We start from the raw sequence: 18,283 nt of genomic DNA, 5'->3' as shown, positions 1-18,283 counted from the left end.
ATTAAGATGCATGATGTCCATTCATTAGTTTTATTGATGTTACATTTACCACAATAATGCACACAATAAAACTCCGATTAATCAATTAGCATCATGTGCATCGTACAATTGAAACAGAGCTGTAGCCATTGGGACAAACTTGCTGTCACTCGAGAAAACCTCCAGCGAATGCTTTAATTGTATTTGCAGGTCGCGCTCCGCCCCGCCCCTTAAGCGTTCTGATTGGCCTCTTTCAAAGCGTTCTAAGATCCTGCCCTCTGCGATTGGCCGAGGGAGCTTTCTGTTTTGGTCGGCTGCCAGCAGCCGTCTGGAAGGGGAGGGGAGCCGTCTGCCTTCCGCTTCTGGGCTGGATTGACACACAATGAGGAGCACAGGCTGGGGAGACGGTCCACAAACGCCGCTGTAAATAAATACTACAATCATTGAGGCCAGAGAAACATGGAAAACCAGGTACAGTGGCTTTCGCGCGTCCTCGTGGGGTCCGGTGTTTTTTATGGCGAAAATGTCAGCGGCGTGCGTGCAGTCGGGCAGCAATGAATCCTCTGTTCTGCTAGCCAGAAGAAAAAAAAGCTCCTGCTGCTAATGAGCTCGCAGTTGTTTGGCTCTGGAGCTATGCTAGCTGGGCACTCATACATCGGTATGTACCGCTAGCTAGCTGCGCTCTCCCATAGCGTTCAGCCCCACTTTTAGGCTGTGGCCACAACCAGACACACAAAGAGCCCCGCACCTGGGGGGCTTCGTGATGCTGTCGCCTTTTAAAAGCACATGCACAGAACTACACGCCAGCAGAGCAGTTGGAGTCGAGGTTTTGTGGGGCTAAAGCTAAGCTAGTCTACCCACAGGAGAGTGTCGGCCGCTGGCTAAAGGCTAAGGATCTGCTTCAAGGCGCCGGGGGAGAGATTTGTCCTCTCCGGGCTGGGCTGGAGAGGAGGGTGGTGTCTCCAATGCCAGCGGCGTGAAATCTTGATGCACGAGGCTAATGAGATCAGTCACAACACAACTTCTCTAACGTCTATGCGTCGTTTGCAAACAGTCGGTTTAAGGTTTAATGCTCCACAGACCCCTGGTTGTGCAGGGAAATGCATGTAGCCTGCTGGAAAAGCTGACATTCTCTGTGTGGCAAACGCTGGATGAACTTGAGTCCAGTCCTGGTGACCACCCTTGTTATGAAGCAAAACAAACAGTATACAAACAGTGTAACACGTAATGTTACAGGGTGGCCCTTAGAACCCTTTGATCTATGAAGAGACTGCTCAGTGTTCTTCCATGTCTCATACTATGAGATTGCAAAGTTAAGATTTATGTCATCATAAAAAGCTACATAATTTATTTAGCGGAAAACAGCTAAGTGGGTAAACCAATTACACATCTGCTTCAGAATGGGTTACTTTGTGAATGCCTGAGGTCGTTCAGGACTATATTTCAGATGGTTAGGCCACACACACCCATGGAAAGCGGCTCAGCCACTTTCTTGGAACTAGTCCCCATTCAGCGTTGGTTCCTTTGAAGTTTTAACTAGATCTGTGAATGTGCATCCAGAGGAAGCCGTCTGCTGCAAGTTGAGAGGGTAGTGTAGATGAAGGTTTGTACCAGTGTTACCTATGTTGCACATGATTCTTCTTTCTTATCACATGCTCGGTTTATTTGTGTTTCATCACTAGCTTCATACCATTTACAAGGTTTAGTTAATACTGTTAATACTGTTTTGGGGCAATTCAGCTTTATAGTATTAATATGTTGTAGGCTGTAGCTTGTGTTGTTACACGATTGTACCATTTAGCACTAATAATCTAAAACTTCTATCTATAGTAATGTTTTTTTTTATTTATTATAATGATTCTCATTTAAATTAGGATTTATTATACATATCTTACTTGCAAGTGGTTCTTGTTGATCCAAAATGGAGCCAAGTGAATATTTTATAGCAATTCTTTGCTTATTACAATATTATTATAACTCTGACACAGCTGAAACACATCTTCTTGAGCCAAACTGCTTTATGCATGTCCTGGGGAGAAAGGTTGTGCAGTTATTGAGTTTCTGTGTGCTAACTCAGGGTGTTGTGGTCCTATAGCTTGCCGTTATCCCCACATGCCCCATTTCCAACACTCACAGCTTCCCTGATTCTGCTATGAGCTATTTGCGACTTCCCTGTGGGTCTCCGTTTTTCAGTACAGCTGTTTCATCTCTGTGTCATCTTTTAACTATTTAAGATTGATGAAGGATTTAGCTGCAACCCACAGAATCATCACAACACAACTGTTTTGTGGCAGTTGTGAGTGCGTGACCTCTTTTAGCGCAAAGTCTGACTTTTTATTTCAGTAATTTATTAGCTGGAAGAGATTAAACGTGGTCATGAGGAGTGTTATTTACATGGCAGCTGGGAGTTCATTGTTTTCATGGGAGTCTGTGTAACTGCCAAAATTTCTATTTCCCCTCAATTGGAGCCCTGTGTGTGAGAGCAGAGGGTACACATGCATCATCTCAGTTTTGGTGACTTTGTGGGATTGGAAATACACATGTTGGCAGTTGTGTTTTTTTTTTTAAAGATTTGTTTCAGAGTTTCAAATTCTTTGTTTTTTTTAATCAGTTTGACTTTGTTTAATTGATGTTTATCTCCCATCAGAGTCGTTATGATTTCATTTTCTCAGTTATTGCCTTTATTGCTTCCTGGGGTGTTAATTATCCTAATGCAGGTAAAAAATTTATAGGCTCTTAAATTTATAGTCAGTTTTTAGACATAACTCTGTGATTGTCTAAGGCGTTTCTGGCATATTGTTTCATATTTTAAATAGTTTGACACAATTAATTTGAGGTTCCTTCCCATCAGTGTTTATTTTATAGTCAGTAATGTTTTTGTCACAGCAGAGTATTACTGTTCCTAGTCTGCAGTTATTGTATGTTTTTCATTTGGTGCCTTTTTGTTACATAAATATAAATCAACATCATTTGAACAAGACATATGAAAATGTATTTTAAAAAGTTGCAAATTAATTTTTATTATTTAATGGTTAAATAACTATTTACACAAGAACTGGCAAATGTCAGAAATAAAATCTAGTCCTGGATTCACAGCACTTGCTTTCCTCCAGTTTCTAATATGTAAACATTAGCTTCATGTCTGCCTTTATATTACAATTGCACAAAGAATATGTTACCTAAGGTGCTAGCAAATTTTGATGGACATTTTTCATTATTCTGACATTTCATAGACTAATTACAATATAGACAAAATAATTAGCATCTCTAACGATACATACATCTGCTTGGGCACAGATAAACTACCTGTCAGTGCAGTGTTTTTGCCAGTGGTGGAAAAAAAGAGGAATTAAAGGCATCTCTTCAATTCACAGTTCAATTCCAGCTTATTGTTGTTTTCATAGTGTTTCTTATTTCAGGAGGAAATGATCTCTATTGTATTCCTCCTTAGTTCATTATTGTCCTGAGTTTTATGTTGTCCTTATCACATTCCTGATTTTGTGAAGTTCCCACAGGGAGGTGGTGTTGATGGTTGGAGACTTTGCGGCTGCTTACTTTGGGTGTGGTGGAGTCGGTAGTGTGAGGGCATTACTGACACAGAATAGCCAGGCAGAGTGCCAGGCAGGGTGTGTGTGGGTGAGAGCTGAGAGTGGCAGACCAGCTCATCTCCATCCTGTCCCCTTTAATCCCCCCACTCAGTCCCAGCTCACGAGCTACTTAGTGCCAGGGCCAAATCCCCTCATTCTTTAGTCCTCCCCTGGCCATAAAGTGCCTCTGTCTCTTCTCGTCTTCCACTCACCCCTCATTCCCTTCTGCGCTCCATAGCCTCCTCACTTGCTTTGCCAATAACCACCATTACACAAGCGTGCTGTCATTTTGTCCCTTTGATGTCATTGTTGTTGCCAGAGAGAGATAGCCCAGCGATGTGCCCCTCTTCTGGACCAGCTTTTTGAGATCTGCCGGTTTGGGCAGCGATTACTCCCAGGCCACGGGGAGTGTCCCGACACCAGTCCAGCTTTGTGTTTGTCCAGGCCAAGTGCTCAGCCTCTTCGCTTGAGTATAAAAAGCACACACTCAAATTAGAGATTAAGGGCTTTGTTCAAGGTGTAATCAGAACCCAATTAATGAGGGCCTTGTGGAATAGTCTTTGCTTATGTTCCAGGGTATTTGCAGGGTTAGAAAAGCGTTAAACACTGATTTGCCGGTAAGTTTCTTGAGCGAAAAGTAATTAGATTGTATAAAAACTGCTGTATATATTTAGTTCAAGAAACCTGCATGTTCAGTAGCAGATTTCTAGAGGTGATAGTCCACAATAAATAGAAGAATGATTTAATGTGAAAAGCTTTGACGTGATTCACTTCTATTGATGAATAAACCGGCATAATTAAACACTACAAATGTTACAGATGATGACTCTGCCATTTTCTACACAATAAAGGGGTCTTACAATGAGCTAAATCATTCTGCTTTAGCCTCACCTTCAAAAAATCTTGAACGCTCTTCTGCAGTTTCTAGTGCACTTCAAACTGTCTTTCTGGCTCTTATGACTCATGAAACATGGCACTTAGCTTCAAGTATCATCTCCCAGAGAGAACATTTGTTGCTTGCATAGTACTTTATTTATAAGTTGTTGTGTATAAGAGCATCTGCTAAATTACTGAAAGTAAATGATAGTCTATTAGAAGATTAACAGTGTTTATGCTGTTTCACTTTAGTGTGATCTTATAAATTCATCCTAGCTTTTAATACAAAGGAGAAGGATTTGACCCTTTTAAATCGTTTGCCAATGAAACACTTTTTACCTGTTGTTTAATACTGAAGTTTATTTATTTGTTTAATTACTCAATAATTAAATTAAAGACTTCATAATAATAGTGGTGGTGTATGGCAGACAAATTGTTAATAAAACTAGTTATAATATTTTATTGTGAGAAAAGAATGGATAAAGATGTAGTTCGACATTTAAAGAATTCAACAGTTGCATGAGAATTTTCTACGGTTTCATCTTCCTCTGCTCACCACAATGTGTGTAGATTATGACAGATGTTTTGTGTCTACGTGTTTTAACCGCTTCTTTATCTGAATAAATCTGTCGTTTCTCACCCTGCCTTTGTACTTCACATTTTAGTAATATACCCCTCATGTGTATGTCCCCACCCACAGGCCTGTACAGTAATGTGCCGCGTTTGACTCTGGTTTCTCGTGTCTCTTCAGTGCACAGTGCAGGTGAAGCTGGAGTTGGGCCACAGAGCTCAGCTAAGGAAGAAAGTGACATCAGAAGGCTTCACTCATGACTGGATGGTGTTTGTTCGAGGCCCAGAAACTGGCGACATCCAGCACTTTGTTGAAAAGGTTGTCTTCCGCCTGCATGAGAGCTTCCCCAAACCCAAGAGAGGTATGACGGAAGATATTCCAGAGTTACTCATATTATAATAAATAATATTTTCCTCAACTTTTACACTGTATGTTTTATTCTCTGGCAGTTTTCTAAATGTATACATTACTATTTATCATTTTGAAGGTTTCTACCAATTCAGAACTGATATGTTACAGTCTACTTTGTTCATGGCTTGTGAAAACTAATATAGAGTGGCAACATTAATATTTTGACAAATGTAACAACAGAAGCTTGGGACATTTTTTTATTTAGTCAACATTTCATCACAATATGAATACGATGCTCATAACCTCCATGGAAATGAGCTATAAAGTTGAGGGTATCAAATCCTTATATTTGCATTTTTTAAGCCATTAAGGGATGGAACAAACTCACAGGTGCTTATAAAACACATAACTGTCCCTACTATTTATCCCATAAGGGATTATTCATATAAAGTGCATAGTGTTGGTTGTAAGAATAAACACTTGTGTGTGAATTTCAGTATAACATTTGCTACCATTTAAATCTTGTTTAGCTACTGACAAATAAACTAAATAATTGGAGCATAATACTAAAAGAAGCCATTGACATATGTATGTTTGTCTGCAGTATGTAAGGAGCCTCCATACAAAGTGGAGGAGTCTGGCTACGCAGGCTTCCTCATGCCTATTGAGGTGTACTTTAAGAACAAGGTGAGACTGACTGAATGCTGATAATGAACTGCATGTTGTTGAGGGGTTTCTTTTTCTAGATCCTGCTCGAATGTATCATAAATCGTTTCAGTGAAAAGGCATAATTTCAGTTTACAAGTTGACACAAATTAGTAGGCAACCAGTTTTTGAGCTTCACAGCTGCAGATAAATCACTGCATCACTAAATTTCACTGTGTATCTATTTAATAGTTCATCTTTTAGTAAAGGAGGTTTTCCTCATGATGTGTTGAAAATGCATCAATATACAGACAGAATGTGAATGATATAACAGTTGTATTTGTGAATAGTCTCACATTAGACAGCGTTAATGTTACTCTTAGACTCTTCTGTCAGCTTAGCATAATATCCTGATTGCATTAGGACTATATGTCTTATATATGAGCCCTTTGAAACAATTTAAATGAGCACAGGCTCTTGTACTGGCACCTTTAAGTCTCCATCGGTCATTAAATAAGTAAAGAAACAACCACTTTCCTTTCATTGCAAGACAAGGAAAACACTTAGAGGTATCTGCTGAACCGTAGCCTCCTGAAGTCTTCACAATATTGGACCTCTGGACTGCCTCCAAAAAATGCTACATCCTCCTTTTATGTGCAATTAACCTAAGCACAATGGACTGACCTGTCAGGGAGAAGCAAGAAAATACTTGAAGGGAAGCAAGAGGAGCGAAAATATGAGCAAGCATTAATCCATCTCCTGACTTTACAGGAAGCCATTTTTGTTTATAAAATCACCTAATAGCATCTTAATGCGTTTTCCGCCGCTTTTAATTGTCTCTCCCTCGAACTCTTCTGCTTCTGTTAGGAATGTTTAGCTGCCTCTTATCAGTGCGTTGGCTCCAGCTGTGTCTCTTTTAGATGAGTTCATTTGTACAAATTATCATTTGTTTTGCAATTTGTAGGCATCTAGAGGAGAATGAGGGCAAACACATTCAATTCTGTCAGGCATGCTGTTACACAATGTTTGAATCGTGCTGTGTAACTTAATAAAAGTGTTTACCTGCATGTCTTTTAATCAGGAGGAGCCAAAAAAAGTGTGTTTCAACTATGACTTGTTTCTTAACCTGGAGGGCAACCCCCCAGTCAACCATCTACGCTGTGAAAAGCTCACCTTCAACAACCCCACCAAAGAATTCAGGAGAAAGCTGATCAAAGCTGGAGGGGTGAGACTGGCCTGACTAATGATGAGTGAATAGTGTCTGTGCATTGAATAACTAACATGTTTCATCATCAAACCGTTAGTGGGAGCATCTGCTGTGTTTGTGTGGCCTAGAACAGGGATTTAATCCCGTGACTTTTTCACTTTAGGTATTGGTGGTTCCAGAGGGGGCTGAAGTTGTGTCTAGGCCCAGTCCAGACTACCCGATGCTCCCCACCATCCCCCTCTCTGCCTTCTCAGACCCCAAGAAGACCAAGGCCTCCCATGTATCAAAGGTTGGTTGCACTGTTCACTGCTTGATTTCAGTCTGCTCCGGTTTCTAATCACAATTGATCATTCCAGTGTTTATTAACATGCTTTGAAGGTTTTCAAGGTCGGTCTCTAAATGAACATTTTATGCCCTCAACAAAATCATCAATTCAGTTTTCATGGCTGACTGACTAATTCCTGTAATTGTCACCAGCTGTGTTTGAACATCTGTATGCATGTATGCAGAATTACTCACCCTGTCTTTCTGCTAGGAAGTGAATATATCAGAAGCAACCAGGAAACTGATTCCCTTACATTTTCCCATGTTATTCTAAAGTTAATACCTCCCACTTTGTAAGTCTGTCTTAAAGCAGGGTTTCTTAACCTGGGGTTTGATTGAACCCTAGGGGAGTCGGTCTCAGGTTCGCAGGAGGTTAAGACACATGGTCATGACACGCACCCTCATATGATTCATGATGACACACCCCGCTTGACGATCATTGACTGCAGATGATCCTGCTACATTGGTTTATACAATAGTTTTGGGGTCTGTATGATCTATGATATCATAGAGCCAATATGCGACTATTTTTGACATTGCTGTTCATCATGTTTTGATTTTGTTTTGATTGACGCCCATGTCACAGAAACCTTTTACTTAGCTTGAGTAGTAGTAGTAGTAGTAGTAGTAGTAGTAGTAGTAGTAATAAGAACTGAAGTAAATTATTAAAAGAAAAGGCTCCAGTGGTGCAGAGACTGGTGAGCAAACCAAGCAGCTTTATCAAATGGACGCTACGCCTTAGGGACTGATTCCACCTGTTAAATGAAGCCGAATCCTTTTGCCGCTGCTGCCGTCGAACATTACGGTGTTAAAAACATATAAAAGAAAACAGTAAATATTCATTATTATTGTAGCAGTGTGGCCTGATGAAAATTAGGAGATAAGTTTATTATTGGAGTACATAAGGTAAAAAATTAAAACCTTTTCAGTGTGATAGTATCACAAAAGGTCAAAAGGTACGGTATGTACTTTGTGAGTCCATGCATTGCATTGGTTTTGTTCTTTGACAAAGTGATGTTAATGCACGATTTATTTTGTGAACCAGTAAAACATATATCTTTCATATTTTCTTTTTGAATAAAAGAAGGGTTTGGGTGGGGTTCAGTACCTGCAACAAGCTTAAGAACCAATGCTCTGAAGTAACAATAGTGTGTTCTCATAAATAGTGATGAGTAAAAGTAGTAATGAGTTGCTCCACGTTTTTGGTAGAGAAGCACCTGCAGAACGTGTTAAACTTACTTACTGACTGACTAATTCAGTGTAAATTCAGAAAGAGAATCAACATTTGCCACATCCAGTTTGACTTGTTTGGCTTTTTACCTGCACCTGCAAATAATGAGATTACTGTCGGCCTTGGGCGTACATTGGATTTATTGCTAATCGCCCACATAATTTAACTAAAATAGTTATGTTAAACAATAATCCTAAAGTGGTGTTTACCGTAGGTGTAGAGAGCTCCCAGCTCTGTTTGGTTTGACATTTAATTGACAGCAAAGGGTCAGTTTCAATGCTGTTTCTTTCTCTCCTCAGGAACCCAGTAAAGAAGGAAGTGGTGGCAGCAGCAAAGGACCCAAACCACACAAACTGACCAAGGAGCATCGTGAGCGGCCCCGAAAGGACTCGGAGAGCAAAGCCACATCGAAAGGAGACAATGACAGAGACGGAAGCAGCAAGAGTGGCCGGGATCCTTCCTCGTCCTCGTCATCCTCAAAAAAGCCGTCAGAGATCAAAGTGAAAGATGAAGTAAAGGTCCTACCTAAGGCAGCCTTCAAGGAGCCTAAACTCACCCTGAAGGAGTCAAAGATGGAGGGCATGTCCCCCAAAGGAGGTGGACCTGGCAGTGGAGGGGGTGGCGGGGGAGGAGGTGGGGGAGGGCAGGGAGACTCCAAAGCCCCGGGGAAGCGACCCTCCACTGTAGACTCTCCAAAACCCAGTGCTAAAAAGCAGAAGAAGGGCAGCTCGGAGGGGCTGAAGGGGCCCGGCAGCGGGGCCTTCACGGGAGCCTCTCCTCGTGTCTCCTCCACGACCACAGCCAGCCAGCCGTACGCAGAGAAGAAACCTCCCAAGGATAAGGGCCGCTGGGCCAAGGGCAAAAATGACACACAGGAGGTTAAGGAACCCAAGAAGATTCCAGAATCAGAAGAGTCCAATTCAGAGGATGAAGCGTCTTCAAAGTCAGAGGTATAAGCACTAGATGGGAACATTTGATTAATATTGATATTAATGTATAGGTGCAACATGCTTTGAAAGTCATTTTATATCTACAAATATGTAATCTGTGATCATATTATTTTTTATTAATGTAAGGAAAACATTAGTTGGCTAATCTGCCATCAGATTCTTATTAAATTCATTCCACCTCTCCTTACCTTTTATTCCTGGACTCTTCTCTTTTGCCTCCACCTACAGCAATCGGCTCCTTCGAGTCCTTCGAACTCCAGTTCCAGTTCAGACTCCAGTTCAGACTCAGACTTTGAGCCAGGACAAAAACAAGGACAAGGTACTACTCTACTCTACTGTTTTTTTCCAAGTAATATTTTCACGTAAAAAGCCAAATTCAAACATGTTTGCACATAGCTGAGCAATCCACAGGCATAGTATCTCCCTGTGTCAGATAAAGGTTTGCTATACAGCGGGAATGAAGGTAAATAGTTTGTTTGATGTGACTTCCCTTCTTTCAGGCCCCTTAAGGTCTATGGTGGAGGAGATTCAGTCAGAAGAGTCAGACGATGACGACAGCAGCTCAGAGGAGGAGACCCCCATCAAGACAAACCCCCCCAACCGCGATTCTCGGTCAGTCTCCCCCAGGTTCCTTTACACGGATTACTGGGCTGCCAGAAGTTGACAGTCATGAGAGAAACAATAACATATTTGGTAGTAAATTAAAAAACTGTGATCTTGTGTCCTAATGACACAAGCTGACAAAAAGATAAACCACTACTGTTCTATATGTTGCTTCCATTTTAATGGCTGCCTCCTTTTCTTTAATACAAATGTCAGCATTATGATCAAAGCTACATTTTCATGAGCGCAACACAGATACAGATGGCGGACAGACTGGTGGCACTTTTCCATCCAAATGTACAGCAAAACCTAAACACATTTTCAGAAAACTGGCAAAACAAATTGTGAAGTATTTTGAGTTTACTGGTATGCAAATGTTGTTATAATGGGGCGTTTCTAACACTCTTTTCAGCTGGTCCAGCGCAGCACATGGTGCCTTTATCAGTGCTTGATCATCCCACCTCAGCCAAATCAACCTTTCTGTTTTTTTTCCCATTTGTGATTTTTACATTTTCAGTTTTTCCACAAATTGAACATATCACTGATGTGGAAACATTGTCTGCTTACATCTGTTTTTTGTCCATTCAAAACAGAACCTACAATAAGGTTACATTTCTATCTGATCAACAGCATCACCCCAAAACATATGGATGTCGAGATGTTTGTGAATGTAATGTAAATGTAGCAGCATTTGGCATAATAATAATATTAATAATTTAAAAGTTTCAGCTAAGCACCAGGCTGAGCAGTGTTTCAGTGTTTTATCCATTTACCCCTGATTTTGCTCTGTCTTTCTGTCAGTCTCAGCCTAGACAGCGAGAGTGACAGCAGTGATGGCTCACATCGCCCCAGTCGAGACCCTGCTCCTCCCCCCCAGAAACACAGCTCCTCCAATAACAAAGTGAGTCACACAAACCCCAGTCGTTTAACTGCCTCCTTAGTCTGGCCTACTCACAGGAGCTGTAGTAGTGTGTGCTTGTAGACTGTCTGAGTCACTGTGGGACTGGGCTGTTTATTGACTCTGCTTATTGTGATTTTCCTGCATTCTTTAGTCTTTAACTATCAACATCATCCTCTGCCAACTTTGGGCAGGAATTTCCTGAAGCATGATGTGGTTCTGAGTCAAACTATGGGAATTATTTTGTTTGAGGAAGTCATTCATGAGTAATACTATAAAAAGGACATGACAAACAAACAGGCCAGCGATTAGTTTAGACAAAGGCGATTCTGATTTTTAATCCACACTAGTCTGAAGCAAACTGATGTGGACACGGTTCTGTCCTTCATGGTTTTGATTTTGCAGGTGCCAGTCCGAAAGAGTCCAGATTCCTCATTTCGCTCAGAGAAGGTGTTGAAGAAGGGATACGACAAGGTAGGAAGGGTAAATCAAACTTTTTGTTTCATCTTCAACACACAGTGTATTTGTCAATGTTCAATGAGTGTGTGTGAATTAATCCAATATGCAGTATTGGCAGACACATAATAGCCTGGCATTTTTATAAAGAACTAAACAGTCAAAGGGCTCTGGTGAACAGATTTTTTATCAAGCTTACACCTTGCAACATCTGCTGAGTGAGATGCATGGTGATGGTTGGTATCTGTGGAAGCAATGAATCCCAGATTGACCAAATGCAAAGGAGGATTGCTTCAGAGCGTAGCGCTCCAGTCAGATGAACTGATCGTTCCACAACGCCCTCCTCACGCACCTTTCAGGTGTTGAATGGGAGAGTTACTTTGAGCCATTTGTGTACCTTTCTAAACCTGGCGCCCGTGACCCCTTCACTCCACGTGAATGAACAGCTGTGGTGAGAAGTCCACTGAAGTTAACCCTTCTTTGCTGCACATCAGTTTGTCACACTTTTCATCTGAGCGCCTGAATTCAACACTAAATGTCTCCCTGGAGAGCTATTCTGAAAAGGCGAACAATTATTCCCTTGGATAAATTCCCCTCACGCTAATAGGCAGCTTTTTACTCCAGCTTCCAAAATACCGTTTATATCAGTCAGGAGCACGTTGTTTAGATTCTTTCATAACTGTTGAATTTTGATAAAGAATAAGAGCAGTTAGTGTTAGAGACAATCGCTAATTAAAAAGAAGCACATGTAGAAGAATACAACATGTATGATTGCAACACCATTGTTGTTACTTGTCACCATAGACATCAAACCCTTTCTTGTTCCTACCAATACCCTGCAGGCCTACACAGAAGAACTGGTGGACCTCCATCGCAGACTGATGGCTTTAAGAGAGCGGAACGTCCTGCAGCAGGTGTGTTTTTACACGGATGCTGTCTTGTGTTCGTTTGTCTTGTTTAATTGCGCAATAAAATGTTAAGGCCCTGATGAAGCCTGGTCTTCAGAATTGGACTCACTGGGACAATTTGATTCAAACCAGTTTCTAAAAAGATAATGAATTTATTGTTATAACTCTAAAGCACTGACTATTATTTTAAAAATAATAACATGGTGGGAATGCTGTGATAAATATAGTTCAGGTGGTACCTGACCTCTTCTCTCTCTCCCTCTGTCAGATTGTCAACCTAATTGAGGAGACAGGTCATTTTAACGTGACCAATACCACCTTTGACTTTGACCTATTTTCACTGGACGAATCCACTGTCCGTAAACTACAGAGCTACTTGGAGGCAACAGCCACGTGACAGGAAGTGGACAACTGTGTGTGGATGGCAGCAATGGATGTAGACGCGCCACTAGGTCTCCGATGTAAGGAGACGACGAGCAGCTACACCTGTCGCCTCTGCTTCACAGGCGTGACTGAATCATCGAACAACTACCGCGCAAACAGGAACACACGAGCAAACACGAGCACACATGAAGAACGCAAGACCCCCGCATGATGCTGGGGAGCAACCTGGAGGAGGAGTGGGAGGGTTGGGAGGATTGGGAGGAGGGAGGGGTGTGGAGAGAGTACCGGAGTAGCTGAGCGCTGTCCACAGTCAGGATTTCCACTACACGTCTTTTTTTTTTTTTTTTTCTGAGTCTGTGCCGAGCTGTGGAATGCACCCCCTCCTCACTCATGCTGCTCCCGCCTTTGCAGAACCCAATACTTCCCCTCCTCCTCTTCCTCCTCCTCTTCCTCCCTCTGAACACACACACTCCTTACTCGGCAGAACACTCTAGTTCCCTTCCCCCTACTGTCAGCTGGAGCTCATTTCTCTCCCGACATAGTCTTGTGTGTGTGTGCGTGCGTGCGTGCGTGTGTGCATGTGCGTGTCTGTGTGTGCGCGTGTGCCTCTGTGTGTGCGCCTGTGTGTGAGCACTGCTAAGGTTCGAGAGGAGATGTTGTCTTTCTGCTTACCAGCTTCTCTCTGTTGGTCAAGTTTGAGCAGCCAGTTTTCCCTCTCATGCTGAACAAATGAAGTTTTACTCTAACTTCCCCCCAGTAACACTTCCAAATGATAAACGCCGATTACAAGTTAATATTAGAGCACGCTCTAATGCAGTTGTAGGATTTAGGTGTTTATTCGTGCTCAATATTGGACTTACAGATAAGGCCCATCTTTGTATGTTTTTTTTAATTTCCATACAAACATAATCATCAATGAATTGTCTCCACTGATGGTTAAAGGTCGACTTCACGGATGTTCATCCTGCTTCATATGGTTCTAGTTTGAGAAGTACATGTATACGAATGGTATTAAATTTCTCTCTGTCCTCTCCATATTAAAATATTGTATCTCTCTGGTTTAAGCTGAAAGAAAAACTCCCTGAGGACATCATATGGAAAGGATCAACCCAGAATACCATTTCCATTCTATAAGCAGCTAGATGACTTTTTATTTGAGCTTTTCTATGTTTTTTTGTTTTTACATAAATCGATCCAGGATTATGTTTTTGGGAGAAGTCACACTTTTACACTAGTCACGTCAGAATTGGTTGTCTTAAGCCATCGTGAAAGTCTGAAAGGTTTGCACCTGTTTGCAAAATGAGTTTATTTATTGAGATATACATACATGTATTTCTAAAAAGTTTTGAGACATTTGAAAACCTTTATCTCTGGATACAGCTTCATCAGCGTCTGCATATTTGAATGTGTTGAATGGGGGGGTGTTAAAGTAGAACATTACCCAGACACACATCTAACTTTAAATATCACTGAGGTGTTCGTGCCTGCGTGTGTGTGTGTGTCCGTTTGAGATGAGGTTCCTCTGTTGTCCCAACATCTGAAAACACATGTTCTGTTGAGCGTCCCCCGTCTACTTCCTTGCACTGAAAGCTGAGCCTTGACCTCCTGCAGCAGAACCCCCCCAACCCGATTGTCCCGCGTACTTCATCCCCGCTCTCCTCCCTTTCCCCTCCTCGCTCTCGTCTCCTATTCTCATATTGGCGTCTGCGAAAGGGCTCGACTGCTCACGGCCACCGCAGTGGAGGATCACGTCTGCATTGCCTTCTGCGTGGTGGGTAAAACGCCGTGAAAACGTAGCCATACTCGTCTCCCAGAATCCAAAAATAAGAAAAAAAACAAGGGGCCACGCTTTTTTACATTTTATTTTTATACAAGTGTGTGTTGTGTATTTATTCCCAGACTGGTTACGATAACCTGTGAGCTATGAATGTATATTGCTTTTACTTTTCTATGGCTAGCAACAGCCCCACTCTAGTGCCTTTTTCTGCGACTTGCAGTGTGTGTGTGGGGGGTGTGTGCTCAGTTAGCCATGGTCACACGGATACCCCCCCCCCCTCCCCCATACGCCCTATGGGGAAACAAGTGTTAATTGGGATGCCTGAATATCCAGTATTGTCTTAAAGGCTTCCATCCCTGCTTCTCCTTCTCCTGTGTCTTCGTAGGCTGTTGTCTTCTGTCAGTGATATTTTTGTTAATCAAACCCTCGCTAGACGTTTCACATCGACGGTGGTCATGTTTCTGTTCTTGCTTCCTGAGATTAGATTCCGTGTTTTGAGGAGGAGGCGTCGGGTAACTGTGATAGCTACTCGCATTAATTAGCTCTAGTAGCAGTTGCTTTCAGCCGTGTTGTGTGTTTTGTGGGACAGTTGCCGCTGAACAGGGCCCCGAGTTCCCTCTTCAAGCGCTTTTGAAGTATTTGAACTAACAGTGGAGCATTTGATACCAAGTTACCAGGCACTTGAGCAGCGTCTACAAAGGACTTGTAGGCAGACAAATAAGCTACATAAAGTGGTCCTTGTGTTTTCTTTCTCCCCCAAACGTTTGAGATGTGCTGCCCAGGGGCCTGCATCATTAGCAAGATTAGCGAGTCGCGCCGATCTCACAAAGCTGGCTCACTTGATCACTAATGTGTCACTATACTGCGTTGCTGTAGAGGAACGTTTAGTGTCGGACACCAAACCAAACGTTCTGAACCATTAGTATTAAAAAGGCTGAAAATGGAAGTAGTGAAACGACGTCTGTCAAATGCAAAACCTACAGATTTCGTGTTTTTACCCTCATCTAACGAAGATAATGTCTCAACTTTGAGAATGTTTTGTTTTCGATCATTATTACTGTATAATAACTACTCCACTGAAGTCATGTTAGAGTTTTATAGCTTTTTTTATTTGCCATGCACGTCTCCCGCATCTTAACGTTGGCCATTATGATATTTATTCTGCTCCTGGACTGCTGACGGGACCTTGGCTTTCTGCTGTGGCCTAACAGAGCTAGGACCCAGCTTTGTGTGACCAGTTGGCAGCGTAGGTTTGAAGTAAATGTCGTTTTTATGGTTGTTGTGTGTGTGTTTTTTTTTTTTAATATAGATTTGTGAAGCCAGAGTAATCAAAGGCAGCCAGAGTGAGGTGAATCTGCTTTGTGATTCAGGCCCCTGGTGTGTTAGTTCCTGTGGCCCCTCTAGGCGCGCACACACACACACACACACACACACACACACACACACACACACACACACACACACACACACACCAGCCTGCTGTGGTACACACCTTCAATGAACCATTCTCCCAGCCCCCTCTCCTCCTCTTCCGTTTTCTCCCGTTTTCTTCCTGCCTACTGTGTGTTTTACTTTTGTTCAGATGCTCTGAAAGCTTTAATACTTCTTTCTTGTTGTGTTGCCTGCGCCGCTCAGCAGCCTACGCAGCCCCTCTGCCCTTACTGTAAGCGCGTACGAGCGCACAAAGTGTCTCGAACGCCACCGTTCAGCAAAGGAAGATAGCGCTGTCCCAGCCGCCTTATGTGCCCTGCAGTAAACCCCCCCCACCCCCCTCCTCCCGCCCGCTGCCCCGCCTTTCTCTTGGTGTGCCTCTGTCAACAGAACTTCAGGCCGTGATTACTGAGAATGAACTTTGAAACTGTGTGAGTGGCGTTTGTGCATCTGCGCGTGTGATTGTCAGCCATAGGAGAGAATAAGAAACCCTTTCCTCTCTGTGCATCGATGTGGGAACTTTTAAGTCCTAGTTCATGAACTCTGGCCTTTGACCAGGCGCTCATTAAGTCCCTTGTGGTGGTGGTGGTCGTGTGGGGACTGGAGAAGCCCCACTGTCTACCCACAGTCAACGTTTTATTTATGGACTTCTGCACTTTTGGCTGTGATGACTTCAGTACTTAAGTAGTTACCTAAACTGTATTTTTAAGGATTTTATACAATATTTACATGCAATACAATATGAATTGATTTTTCTTTGCCAATTTCTTTGTTTCTTATTTAATTATCTTGATTTTGGCATGTTTTGTCATTATTATTCACAAACTTCTAGGCTATTGGGATGTTGCCTATATGTTTTTGTGCACCCTGATCATGATGACGGATAAACAGCACGAAGCAGGTGTTGCAAAATGAGCTCAATTCTTTCATCACCCTCTGGTACCAGTAACCGAACCACGCTGAGGTCACGAGGAGTTTTCACTTGGGTTCAAGGACCCGTTGGGAGAAAACACTTCATTTCCACTGTCCGTTTAGGTGTTTTCGTTTTTTTTCCTGCTCATTCATAGGAGTCTGTACTGAAACAACAACTGTCATCTGTGCCTAGTTTTGTTGTGTTATGATAACTTGAGCCTGAAGAAACGCATTATAGAAACAATAGAGTTGCAAAGTGGGAAGAGGAGTTTTGGTTCATTCGTTTCTCCCACCGGCCACATCAGACATTACATGGTTTGCATTTCAAGTCCCGTTTGTGCCGCGGGAGGCTTTCTTTGTTGCAGTACTACAATCGACACCAGATCAAGTTAGAAGTGAGGCTTTGCAGCCACATCCACCCCCTCATGCACGACCAGCTCCCACATGGAGGTGCACCATGAAGCAAAGTGTCACTGTTCATTCTGCTGATTGAACGCGTCCCGCTGCTTTGGCCACGTTTTACCTGTGGCATCAGCAGCTCAGGATCATGGGTATTGTAGTATTCGCAGCCAAGGCCAACGTTAACGCAGGCGTACGTGATCTCAGCGATATCTGTCACAGTCCTGTGTCTTGGACGTGTTAATGGATGAAAAACTTGAACGTGGGGAAACTGAATGGAGAAAAACACTGTTCCACTTCGCAACTCTGAACAGTTCTGTGGGAGTGGAGCATTTCAGCTGAGACTATTATATATATAATAAGTGTATAATACAGCTAAGGTAGAATATCTACTGTGTGGATCTTTAGAGGACGAGGAGAAGGCGAAAATACGGAGTCAATGGTTTGTTTCAAATATGTGGAGGGGGTGGGAGGGGGCATGTGCAGATGGGGTGTTTCCTGTGTCAGTGGTCGTCATGTGTCTGTGACAAGGGGACAGGGTTGCCTGTATTTATAGAGGTTTGATTTGTTTTTTACCGGGGTGGGGCGGGCGGGGGTTCTACAAAGTCAGAACAAATGAACTGGATAGCAGAAGAACAATTTGGTATTTTTAAAAAAAGAAAAAAGTCAAACTTGGCATTACAATGCCACCATGTGGCCGTATGATGCAAGTTGACAAGGACAAAACATGTTATTTTAATGTTATTTTTTATTTTGAAATCATATTATTAATAAAGTCATTAAGTACTATTGTC

At 42.4% G+C, this 18,283-nt stretch overlaps 1 protein-coding gene across 2 annotated transcripts; it reads left to right on the top strand.

Moving 5' to 3' along the window:
• Positions 1-299: 299 nt before the first annotated feature.
• On the top strand, positions 300-18,283 carry mllt1a (MLLT1 super elongation complex subunit a). 2 transcript variants are annotated; one of them, XM_029147044.3, is made up of 12 exons: positions 300-450; positions 5,194-5,374; positions 5,969-6,051; positions 7,091-7,234; positions 7,380-7,505; positions 9,071-9,721; positions 9,950-10,040; positions 10,222-10,333; positions 11,126-11,225; positions 11,628-11,696; positions 12,521-12,592; positions 12,855-18,283. In XM_029147044.3, exons 1-12 carry the CDS (start codon positions 439-441, stop codon positions 12,981-12,983), a joined length of 1,770 nt encoding a protein of 589 aa, XP_029002877.1. In that variant the 5' UTR covers positions 300-438; the 3' UTR covers positions 12,984-18,283. The 2 variants fall into 2 exon arrangements, with proteins under 2 accessions (XP_029002877.1, XP_029002876.1); XM_029147043.3 differs by having other exon boundaries at positions 11,628-11,705.

Source organism: Betta splendens, chromosome 4 (genome assembly GCF_900634795.4).
Source record: "Betta splendens chromosome 4, fBetSpl5.4, whole genome shotgun sequence".
NCBI lineage: Eukaryota > Metazoa > Chordata > Actinopteri > Anabantiformes > Osphronemidae > Betta > Betta splendens.
This window is presented reverse-complemented; position numbering and strand designations above follow the sequence as displayed.